Raw genomic sequence first — 12644 nt, 5'->3', positions numbered from 1 at the left:
TACATTGTGCTCATAAAGGGATGGACATGGTCAGCAACAATACTCAGGTAGGCTGTGGCATTGTACCAAGGGGCCCAAAGAGTGCCAAGAAAATATTCCCCACACCATGACACCACCACCACCAGCCTGAACCGTTGATACAAGGCAGGATGGATCCATGCTTTCATGTTGTTGACGCCAAATTCTGACCCTACCATCCGAATGTCGCAGCAGAAATCGAGACTCATCAGACCAGGCAACGTTTTTCCAATCTTCTACTGTCCAATTTCGATGAGCTTGTGCAAATTGTAGCCTCAGTTTCCTGTTCTTAGCTGAAAGGAGTGGCACCCGGTGTGGTCTTCTGCTGCTGTAGCCCATCTGCCTCAAAGTTTGACGTACTGTGCGTTCAGAGATGCTCTTCTGCCTACCTTGGTTGTAACGGGTGGCGATTTGAGTCACTGTTGCCTTTCTATCAGTTCGAACAGTCTGCCCATTCTCCTCTGGCATCAACAAGGCATTTCCGCCCACAGAACTGCCGCTCACTGGATGTTTTTCCTTTTTCGGACCATTCTCTGTAAACCCTAGAGATGGTTGTGCGTGAAAATCCCAGTAGATCAGCAGTTTCTGAAATACTCAGACCAGCCCTTCTGGCACCAACAACCATGCCACGTTCAAAGGCACTCAAATCACCTTTCTTCCCCATACTGATGCTCGGGAGAACTGCAGGAGATTGTCTTGACCATGTCTACATGCCTAAGGGTGCGGTCACACGTTGCAGTTAAAACTACATCACAATCAGCTTTGAGGCGGTTTTAGGTGACTTTTTGTCAATTGAACAGGTGAAAGACATGAAATGAACGAGTGAATTTGATTTTGAAGGGGAAACCTGCTCCACAAATGTCATTCACTCGTTCAGTTCATGTCTTTCACCTGTTCAATTGACAAAACTGCACCTAAAATCACCTCAAAGCTGATTGCGATGCAGTTTTAACTGCAATGTGTGAACGCACTCTATATGCACCGAGTTGCCGCCATGTGATTGGCTGGTTAGAAATTAAGTGTTAACGAGCAGTTGGCCAGGTGTACCTAATAAAGTGGCCGGTGAGTGTATAGTCCTGCTGCTGCTGACATGCACAAATGTATTAATACACATCTCTCCCTGGACTAGGGGTTTTGACCTGCAGAACTCTTATTGCACTCACTGGATGCATTCAATGTGTTTTTTCAGACTTGCATTTTTTTTTTTTTTTTTTTGTGAAACCTGAGTCACGCATGTGCAAAATGCCCCATACAAGTCTTTGGAAATGCATCAACAATGCATTGCACTTTGAGATGCACAACAAGTGTAATGGTGTTCACTGATCATTGCCATAGAAAAGATGGACCAGTCATTAGGCTCTTTCATGGGCAACATATACAGTGTTAAGTGATCAAAAATGAGTGTGAAAAACAGACACTGAGGGCGCGTTCACACGATGCATTGTATTGCGTTTTTTGGCGCATTCCAAAGGCTCCAGCCTTGATCACATGCTGAGGTTACATTGTGTTTCCTCTGCATCTGCTAAAACTCAATGGGGGACATTTACTTACAGTGTCGGTGTCTGCATTGGCTTTGTTACCGACCTGCTCTCGGTAAGAAGACACACATTTAATATTGTAGAGCTGTGCAGAGACATTTCTGGCGCCGAGACTATTTTCTGTCCCTGGGACAAAATCTGTCCGAGCACCAGAAATGTGTCCAACAGTCCCTGCTAGACCAGTTTTCTTTTGGTCTACTTTCCGTCAGTTTACACCGCCAAAAAAGGGCTGCGACACATAGTAATTGTGTCTGAGTTTCCACTCCGCCAAAGCCCTGCCCCTTTTCGGAGAAGAGTCGGAGCAGACGGAAAAAGGCATTTTTTCTGTCCCCGACAGCTAATAAATAGGTCTGAGAGCAGAACATGTGGTGAGAGCGCCACAAAACTGGCGGAAACGCCATAGTAAATGTCCCCCATTGTATCCTCAGCATGTGATCAAGGCTGAAGCTTTTGGAATGCATCAAAAAATGTGCCGCACTGTGTGAAAGCGCCCTGAAAAAACTGGCTGAACTCAGAACTCCTACTTTTGATAAAATTAATTTTTGGGGACTAAAAAGTCGGACACCACAAATGTCTCAAAAGTGAGACTAAACGGGCAACTCATGACATGTATCACAAAGTGGTAAAACTTAAGATACATTGCAATGATTAAGTAGTCAACCTCAGGAAACTTGAAAAAGTGGCATCTGAAAAACTATGATACATGTTGCCCCATTAATGGCTGAGAGATCATTAGGACTCGGAGCCATTCTAGGGGGACATACATGCACTTGGTCTGGACACTTAGACAAAATCAAATTGAAGCAAAGGCAGGGGGTACAGGGTCACATTAGTGGAAGTCTTTTTTTTTTTTTTTTTGCTGTCCAAATGTGGTGCGTGATGTCAGATAATATCTATAACAGCTGCAAATTGATCAAATGTTTGTCTTACCTTATCCTGTACGTAGTGCCGATCCAGTTAGGGACATGTATGTTATAGGGGAAGTATGCCAAAAATTGCTTTCCTGGTCTAGTCGCAATCCCATAGCGCGTTGTCTGGCGCTGATTTGGATCTGCCGGGATTCACAAAGGTCCGTGTGTCCGATATCCACCAGGTGTCGCTGCTGCGCCAAGGTCCGCCGGACCTCACCTTCTCCTATGTGCATGTGAGTGCTGATCTTGTGACACAAACTCTTTTTTTAAATTCTGCGGTTTTTCCGAATCGGTCAGGTTTTCTGATGGCCACGGCCCCTGTGTGTGTGTGTGCGCGCGCCATCGCGGCGATGCGACACAATCCGATCGCGTGGGGCAAATCGGGAAACCCGACGAAAGTGCGGCGTTCGAACCCTTGGTAAATGACTCCCAGTATATGCAGCCTGTGATGTTGTCCCTGGAGAGAGGTGTAATCAGACCTGTGCTGGTTTGTGCTCACACTGCTGTGCGCTTCACTCTGTGCAGTGACTCCCACCACCGCACCTCTCCTCCATCTTGGCTGCTATAGTATTTAACCATAGCCTTACGACAGCCTTTTCTTAAAGCAAAGGGAAGCTCTGGGGAACAGCTCAGTACAGAGAGCTGACAACACAGCAGTGTGAGGGCTCACCTCCAGTGCACCTCAAGCTCCAATCCTGGAATATAAATCCATTTTTCACTTTTGCTGCTACTTTCCAGTGAAGCTCAAACTGAAGCAGCCAGTGTTTTGCATTGTGTACATTCACTGCTGTTTTCAGGCAGTGTTGGGTTTTAACCCTGCAGACACTGGCACAGCAGTGTGAGGATACCTCCGGTGCACTTGCAGACCTTCCAAAACTGGATTATAAATCCATATATGCTATGGAATTTGATGGTGCTATATAAATAACGATTATTATCATATTCCACTACATACACCACGGTCTGACTACACCTATCTCCAGGGACTATACATAACACCTGCTGCAGTCTGCATGGTCTAGCCTGCTGATGGGGTCTCCTTGAAGTTAAACAGTTGTAAAGGGTTTGACGCGTGTGAGTCAGTCCTACTCACTCATAACAAGCTTGTGAGTCCTCCATACCTGTAAGATCATGGCACCTCACTCTTGACTTTGCAGAGTAGTGGCTGCAATCTGTAAGGTACGTCTTCTCCCACTATAAGCACATGGCCTCCAAGAGTGAAGAACTGGAAGAGCGATATGATTTTGCCCCGTTTTCTCCATGTATCCAGTCCCAGTCTGTGATCCACTCAGTTTGGATAGAATGTAGGGGGCCCCTAAAACCAATTCTGGTTCTATGCAATACTGTGTTGACAGGACATTATAATACTTGAGACAACCCCTTTAAGCGGATGTGGCCCCCAAGTGGTTGGCACTTCTACAGGTGCTATGGGCCATGGAGACCCCTGAATGAAGCGAAAGGGCGCTGCGAATAAAAAAAAAATTGCCTTATTCCATCTGCATTTGTAGTATCTTCTTATACTTTATTCTGCTGCTATTATTTCCATAATTGTATATAATGAGTGACTGCGCCACCTTCAGGCCGTAACCAATCAACTTAGGGTGGTGGCATTTTGAACCAGTTTTTAGTCGTGCGTTTTCAGTTTGTTAAAAACCGCAATGCGTTTTTGTCAGGTTTTCCCAACTATGTTAATTAAAAACGGACAAAAACTGATGCGTTTTTTTTTTACAAACTGAAAACGCATGACTAAAAATGGGTTCAAAACGCCACGTGTGCCACCACCCTTAGGGTTATTCCTTGTATGTAGGCAGCCATAGCCTTAAAGGGAAACTGAACCTAGAAATTAATTGGGAAACCTTGGATGTGGTCACACGTTCCACTAGAGTTGTGTTTCCTAACACAGCGCTAGCAAGAGGGTGGGGCTGGCGGGTGCGAACCACCATTGGGTGTCTTGCGTTTAAACAATACGAGACACTGGGTGCTGGTTAGCACTGGAAATGCATATGTGATCGGCCCAAGGACCTCTCCGATGCGCTAGCATTGTGTCCCTTAGAGGAACTTATCTCCTGACAGATGAATAACAAGGGGTGGGTTTCTGCTGGTCTTTTTGATGGGGAATTGACAAAAAAAAAGTATGGGCTCAGCCGGTTGTCTTGTAGCTAGACGCATGACAATTAGAAGGACATTACAGCAGGACATTGAGGTTGTGGAGGCTCCTGCTTGTCATAGAGCCAGACACAGGACAATGAGAAGGATGTGGAGAAGGCTGCTGCTGAAGCCAGTTGTCGTGCAGCCAGACACAGGACGGGAGGAGGGCAATTAAGTGTACGGAGGATCCTGCTGCAGACAGTTGTATATGTGTTTTATAGCCTGGTTCAGTACAGGAGGTGGATCTTGCTGCAGCCAGTATTATTACAGCCACACACTGGAGAGTGAGGAGGCTCCTGCTGCACCCAGGGACAGTACAGGAAGAAGTCATGGCGGAGCTTCTGATAAAAAAATTCTGTATACATTTCACAATTTCATACAAGATACAGTAGGATATTGTGCCTGCACATAAACATTCCTTTGCTCTGACCACAAACTACGGCTTTTGTCTGTTTTTGCAGTTAGTGTGCACACAGATTGCAGCAGTAGTTTTCCACAGCCCCATAGACTTGTATAGTAGGGAAGAGCCGGAAAACCAAGAATAAGATCTGCTATGAGTCAGATTCTCAGGTGCTCTAGGCTCAGGCTGTGTTCGCACGATGCATTGTCACGGTTTTTCTGTGTTTTCGATGCATTCCAAAGGCTTGAATCATGACCACATGCTGAGGTTACATTGCGTTTTAGCAGATGCAGTGGAAACACATGTAATGTAACCTCAGCATGTGATCAAGGCTGAAGCTTTTGAATTGCGTCAAAAACGTAACGCAACACATTACAATTTGGCAAGCTTTGTGCAGCGCTGCATAGTCTGTAGGCGCTATATACCTAAATTATTATTATTGTGTGAAAGAAGTGCTATGCAATCCTCCTCTGTGTGTATAAGCCCATAGAACGTCATGAGGATGTGAGCAACCGCAAAATAACACGGCCGTAAAATACGTCTTTGTGCTTGAGGGGTTAAAGTGGAGGAAATGCTGAAATATCATTGGTGTATTTTCTGTTCCTTTAAAATCCCTGACGCCCCCTTAGGCCGACAGCACGTTTTGAACCCGTTTTTGGGCCGTTTTTAAGCAGTCTGTTAAAAAAGGATGCGTTTTTGACTGTTTTTACCAATTATCTTCATTAAAACGGGTCAAAAACGCATGCGGTTTTTAACGGACTGCTTAAAAACGGCCCAAAAACAGGTTCAAAACACCACGTGTGCCGCCGGCCTTATAGAAGATCCAGATATTTACAGAAGAGATCTAGAAATGATGAGACCTGTTATTAGGGTGAAGAGGAGCCTTTGTCCAGAACCAGTGGTGGTGTCCACTATGATGGTATCAAGGGCGCAGGTATAACAGCGAATGGATACACTATTTGTTGGAAACCTTGAATTAGTGTTTTTTTTTTTTTTTTTACTCATTTCTGTATGATCTTTGAATAAAATATGGAGATTGTCATCACAACCGCCTGGTGTTATGTGTCTGTGGATGGATGGAACGTAGATGTCTTAAGTGCATAGAGTTTTACAAGGACAAAGACTTAAAGAGGTTTTCCCATGATGCAAGTTAGGTTTCTGTCATGGATAGAGCCCAACTTGCTGATTGATAGGCGTCAGAGTGATGGGACCCCCACAGATCACTAGAATGGGGGTCCGATGTACCCCTGTAGCACAACGGAGATGGCCAGAGCCATTTGATCTGCTATTTTTCTCTTTTTTGCAGTTTTTTTGAGTTTTTGGGACTTTTTAGGTTCATTTCTGCAACTATGCCGAGGTTTTAAGAAGTTAAGACGGTGTCTATTGCAGTGTTCCTAAATGTATCTACATGTAAGACAGATGTTTTCTTTATTTTTACGACTTTTTAGGTGGAAAACGAACAACTGACCCCATGCTTTATTCCATACATGCACCTAAAGAAATTAAAAAAAAAAACCACATACCAGAGACCAAGAAAAAATAAACAGACATGTATCACATTGGCAAATTTAGAAAGATACATAAATACATAGCCCTGCTCAGGAGTCCCGACTTTAAAAAGTCGCAAAGGAAAATGAATGATACACGTTCCCCCCCAAGTCTATGTTATTTATTGGGGGTGGGATCCCTGTTTTTGTAATTGATGGCGGTCCCATTAATGAGTAACTTAGTTATTGTGCTGTTTTCGGATGGAAGTGAAGAGACTGCGGTGGTCTCCTTCTTTCCAGGATCCAGGACAGACTCTTTTGGAGTAGATTACACATCTCTGATATCACACCAACAACCTGCAAGAAGGGTGTTACATTTTTTATTAAATACAGTCAGGACAATGTATCTCTGTATGCAGTGAGCGCCCCCTTGTGGTGGCTGCAAACCGTGAGATTTCACCCTGATTCTACCTTCCCAGCCACAAAATTCAACTTGAGTCACTCTTCCCAAAACTCATTATGATGTCCTGTAGCGCAGTAAAGCTTAAATGAGAGCAATCATCAGTGCACAATGACAGCAGCGCAACCCAACATCTACCGGGACACAACCCCCTGCGCACACAGTCCGGGAAACCCGCCGTGCGCTCATATAAGGACTCCTGAGAGGAACGCAGAGTCGGATTGGTCAATAAGAATCACGTGCCTCTACGTCACACTTGGCAATAGCTACCACGTTCAATGCAGCACCGATGATTGGCTAGAAACTGAAAGTTAAACGACAGTCGAGGCCAAATATGATATAACCCATGGAAAAGACTTCTGAGGTCCGTACACCAACTAGTTTTATGTCTGGATTCCTATGGTGACTTATGTTTGACCGTACGGACAGCAATCTCTGTGTACGGAGGAGGAAGATACTGCAGCTGAAGGTAAACATTGTGCGGCAGAGACCGCGGCGCTGTCCGGGGATTGTCCAGTTATATGTAAATAAAGCTTCTCCAGAACAGACACAGAACCGCCCCCGGTGTAATGGTTGAGGCCCAGATAGAATGTATATGACGGAGAATCCCCCACATCAACCCTTCAGGGTTCGGAGACTTTTCTATGCTGTCTCCCTCATACCCCTGTGTGTGCCCACATGCATGTATATGGATGACCCGGGGTGAGGGGGCAACAAGGCCGCGAAGGGACACCTGGTGCTGAGGGAGAGCTGTGGGTGAGGGGGCACCTGGTGCTGAGGGATAGCTGTGGGTGAGGGGGCACCTGGGGCTGAGGGATAGCTGTGGGTGAGGGGCACCTGATGCTGAGGGATAGCTGTGGGTGAGGGATAGCTGTGGGTGAGGGGGCACCTGATGCTGAGGGATAGCTGTGGGTGAGGGGCACCTGGTGCTGAGGGATAGCTGTGGGTGAGGGGCACCTGGTGATGAGGGATAGATGTGGGTGAGGGGGCACCTGGGGCTGAGGGATAGCTGTGGGTGAGGGGCATCTGGTGCTGAGGGATAGCTGTGGATGAGGGGGCACCTGGTGCTGAGGGATAGCTGTGGGTGAGGGGCACCTGGTGATGAGGGATAGATGTGGGTGAGGGGGCACCTGGGGCTGAGGGATAGCTGTGGGTGAGGGGCACCTGATGCTGAGGGATAGATGTGGGTGAGGGGGCACCTGGTGCTGAGGGAAAGCTGTGGGTGAGGGGGCACCTGGTGCTGAGGGATAGCTGTGGGTGAGGGGCACCTGGTGATGAGGGATAGATGTGGGTGAGGGGGCACCTGGGGCTGAGGGAGAGCTGTGGGTGAGGGGGCACCTGATGCTGAGGGATAGCTATGGGTGAGGGGGCACCTGATGCTGAGGGATAGCTGTGGGTGAGGGGGCACCTGGTGCTGAGGGATAGCTGTGGATGAGGGGGCACCTGGTGCTGAGGGATAGCTGTGGGTGAGGGGGCACCTGATGCTGAGGGATAGCTGTGGATGAGGGGGCACCTGGTGCTGAGGGATAGCTGTGGGTGAGGGGGCACCTGGTGCTGAGGGATAGCTATGGGTGAGGGGGCACCTGATGCTGAGGGATAGCTGTGGGTGAGGGGGCACCTGATGCTGAGGGATAGCTATGGGTGAGGGGGCACCTGATGCTGAGGGACAGCTGTGGGTGAGGGGGCACCTGGTGCTGAGGGATAGCTGCGGGTGAGGGGGCACCTGGTGCTGAGGGATAGCTGTGGGTGAGAGGGCACCTGGTGCTGAGGGATAGCTGTGGGTGAGGGGGCACCTGGTGCTGAGGGATAGCTGTGGGTGAGGGGGCACCTGGTGCTGAGGGATAGCTGTGGGTGAGGGGGCACCTGGTGCTGAGGGACAGCTGTGGGTGAGGGGGCACCTGATGCTGAGGGATAGTTGTGGGTGAGGGGGCACCTGGTGCTGAGGGATAGATGTGGGTGAGGGGGCACCTGATGCTGAGGGATAGCTGTGGGGGAGGGGGCACCTGGTGCTGAGGGATAGCTGTGGGTGAGGGGGCACCTGGTGCTGAGGGATAGCTGTGGGTGAGGCCGCACCTGGTGATGAGGGATAGATGTGGGTGAGGGGGCACCTGGTGCTGAGGGATAGATGTGGGTGAGGGGGCACCTGGTGCTGAGGGATAGCTGTGGGTGAGGCCGCACCTGGTGATGAGGGATAGATGTGGGTGAGGGGGCACCTGGTGCTGAGGGATAGCTGCTGGTGAGGGGGTACCTGGTGATGAGGGATAGCTGTGAGTGAGGGGGCACCTGGTGCTGAGGGATAGATGTGGGTGAGGGGGCACCTGATGCTGAGGGATAGATGTGGGTGAGGGGGCACCTGGTGATGAGGGATAGATGTGGGTGAGGGGGCACCTGGTGCTGAGGGATAGCTGTGGGTGAGGGGGCACCTGGTGCTGAGGGATAGCTGTGGGTGAGGGGGCACCTGGGGCTGAGGGATAGCTGTGGGTGAGGGGCCACCTGGTGATGAGGGATAGCTGTGGGTGAGGGGGCACCTGGTGCTGAAGGATAGCTGTGGGTGAGGGGGCACCTGGTGCTGAGGGATAGCTGTGGGTGAGGGGGCACCTGGGGCTGAGGGATAGCTGTGGGTGAGGGGGCACCTGATGCTGAGGGATAGATGTGGGTGAGGAGGCACCTGTGCTGAGGGATAGCTGTGGGTGAGGGGGGCACCTGGTGATGAGGGATAGCTGTGGGTGAGGGGCACCTGGTGCTGAGGGATAGCTGTGGGTGAGGGAGCACCTGATGCTGAGGGATAGCTTTGGGTTAGGGGGCACCTGGTGCTGAGGGATAGCTGTGGGTGAGGGGGCACCTGGTGCTGAGGGATAGCTGTGGGTGAGGGGGCACCTGGTGATGAGGGATAGCTGTGGGTGAGGGGGCACCTGGTGCTGAGGGATAGCTGTGGGTGAGGGGGCACCTGGTGATGAGGGATAGCTGTGGGTGAGGGGCACCTGATGCTGAGGGATAGCTGAGGGTGAGGGGGCACCTGGTGCTGAGGGATAGCTGTGGGTGAGGGGGGCACCTGGTGATGAGGGATAGATGTGGGTGAGGGGGCACCTGGTGCTGAGGGATAGCTGCGGGTGAGGGGGCACCTGGTGCTGAGGGATAGCTGTGGATGAGGGGGCACCTGGTGCTGAGGGATAGCTGTGGGTGAGGGGGCACCTGTTGATGAGGGATAGCTGTGGGTGAGGGGGCACCTGGTGATGAGGAATAAATATGGGTGAGGGGGCACCTGGTGATGAGGGATAGCTGTGGATGAGGGGGCACCTGGTGCTGAGGGATAGCTGTGGGTGAGGGGGCACCTGGTGGTGAGGGATAGCTGTGGGTGAGGGGGCACCTGGTGGTGAGGGATAGCTGTGGGTGAGGGGGCACCTGATGCTGAGGGATAGCTGTGGGTGAGGGGGCACCTGATGCTGAGGGATAGCTGTGGGTGAGGGGGCACCTGATGCTGAGGGAAAGCTGTGGGTGAGGGGGCACCTGGTGCTGAGGGATAGCTGTGGGTGAGGGGGGCACCTGATGCTGAGGGATAGCTGTGGGTGAGGGGGGCACCTGGTGATGAGGGATAGCTGTGGGTGAGGGGGCACCTGGTGCTGAGGGAAAGCTGTGGGTGAGGGGGCACCTGGTGCTGAGGGATAGCTGTGGGTGAGGGGGGCACCTGATGCTGAGGGATAGCTGTGGGTGAGGGGGGCACCTGGTGATGAGGGATAGCTGTGGGTGAGGGGGCACCTGATGCTGAGGGAAAGCTGTGGGTGAGGGGGCACCTGGTGCTGAGGGATAGCTGTGGGTGAGGGGGGCACCTGATGCTGAGGGATAGCTGTGGGTGAGGGGCACCTGGTGCTGAGGGATAGCTGTGGGTGAGGGGGCACCTGGTGCTGAGGGATAGCTGTGGGTGAGGGGGCACCTGGTGCTGAGAGATAGCTGTGGGTGAGGGGGAACCTGGTGCTGAGGGATAGCTGTGGGTGAGGGGGCATCTGGTGCTGAGGGATAGCTGTGGGTGAGGGGGCACCTGGTGATGACGGATAGCTGTGGGTGAGGGGGCACCTGGTGATGAGGGATAGCTGTGGATGAGGGGGCACCTGGTGCCGAGGGATAGCTGTGGGTGAGGGGGCACCTGGTGCCGAGGGATAGCTGTGGGTGAGGGGGCACCTGGTGGTGAGGGATAGCTGTGGGTGAAGGGGCACCTGGTGGTGAGGGATAGCTGTGGGTGAAGGGGCACCTGGTGGTGAGGGATAGCTGTGGGTGAAGGGGCACCTGGTGGTGAGGGATAGCTGTGGGTGAAGGGGCACCTGGTGCTGAGGGATAGCTGTGGGTGAAGGGGCACCTGGTGGTGAGGGATAGCTGTGGGTGAAGGGGGACCTCCGGGACTGATGTAGAAAGGTGTAGGAGTACCTGGAGCACGGGGTGCTGAGGGGTTGTGGGACACTAAGGAGAGGCACATGGGTGCACAATGGGACACATGCAGCTCGGCTGAGAGGAAGAGCATGCATCAAGCGAGGGACGTTGGTACAGAGATGAGACCAGTGATTGCAGATATTGTAGTCCTGGAGGGAAGGTCCTGGCAGGGCAGCACATGGCTGATTGCATTAGTGAGGACACATGGAGGGGCCGGGCTCACTAGGGGGTAAGAGGGGATATGGTCAGACACCGTTTAATAATCAGATGCATCAGACCTGATTAGCCATCGCTTTCTCTCTGCTGTGTCTTGTAGTCATGGCCTCCTTTGGATGGAAGAGGAAGATTGGGGAGAGAGTATCAAAGGTGACGTCTCAGAACTTTGAAAAGGAGTCAGCCGATGAGACCGCCGACATGGAGAGCGATGATGTAGACTGGCTCCACGCCATCAAGCGCAAGAAGGAAATCCTCCTGGAGGACAACAGCTCAAAGAGTCAGCGACTGAAGGAGGAAGGAGCCTTACTGGCCCTCAATGGCAGGTAGGAGCGATGGCCGCCAGCACGTACTCCTGCGCATGTATCATCATCATGTACACAGAACTGTGCCTGGGGCTTCAGGGAAATCCTTATCCAGAGCTTTGCATTCTTCAATGATGGACAAAGGGGTGGAGCTTATCCAAAGGTTGGGGTTATAATGTGTGGAGGCTTCTGCTACAGTAAGATGCCTTACAGTCAGATACTAAAATTGTGAGGAGGATATATGGAATGGCTGATAACAGAGAGTAATAGATGGTATAATGATCTCTGATAGCAGAGATCAATAAATAAGGGGACTGAAGGTTTAGTGTCCACTTTCAGCCAATAATTGGTATTGATTGTATAATAAAAAAGTTCTACAATTTTACATTATACTTTCTGTATCAATTTCTTACTGTTTTCTAGATCTCTGCTTGCTGTCCTTCTATCAAAAGTTTCTACGTTTACTTCCAGTGGATATAAATCTGTGCATGGTCGTGTGATGGACACGCAGGTGCACCAGACGTTATTATCACAGAGAGTAATCAGAGCCCTGTGATAACGGCTCATGCACCCGTGTGACATCACATGACCATGGACAGACTACTAAGGCAGGAAGTAAACATTGAAGCTTTCTATAGCAGGCCAGCAAGCAGAGATCTAGAAAGTGGTGAGGAATTGATACAGAAAGTATATCTAAAATTGTAGAACTTTTAATTGTACACACAATGACAATTATTTGCTG

The 12644-nt window shown here is 50.6% G+C and overlaps 1 protein-coding gene across 4 annotated transcripts in view; it reads left to right on the top strand.

Moving 5' to 3' along the window:
• The first annotated feature begins 7266 nt into the window (after positions 1-7266).
• The window catches only part of TTC33 (tetratricopeptide repeat domain 33), a 186459-nt gene continuing 181081 nt past the window's right edge, over positions 7267-12644 (top strand). For 2 of the 4 annotated variants that reach the window (XR_011853131.1, XM_072135453.1), the window contains exons 1-2: positions 7640-7664; positions 11701-11923. Coding sequence is in view for 3 of the 4 variants with exons in the window: in XM_072135453.1 (XP_071991554.1) it covers positions 7655-7664; positions 11701-11923 (233 nt within the window). In the remaining variant the exon portion in view is untranslated. Of the gene's footprint in view, positions 7432-7461; positions 7591-7639; positions 7665-11700; positions 11924-12644 lie in introns of those variants that run through there. The other 2 variants (XM_072135467.1, XM_072135478.1) reach the window with 2 other exon arrangements.

Source organism: Engystomops pustulosus, chromosome 1 (genome assembly GCF_040894005.1).
Source record: "Engystomops pustulosus chromosome 1, aEngPut4.maternal, whole genome shotgun sequence".
NCBI lineage: Eukaryota > Metazoa > Chordata > Amphibia > Anura > Leptodactylidae > Engystomops > Engystomops pustulosus.
Note: the sequence above shows the minus strand (reverse complement) of the source record. Positions and strands in the feature narration are given on the sequence as shown.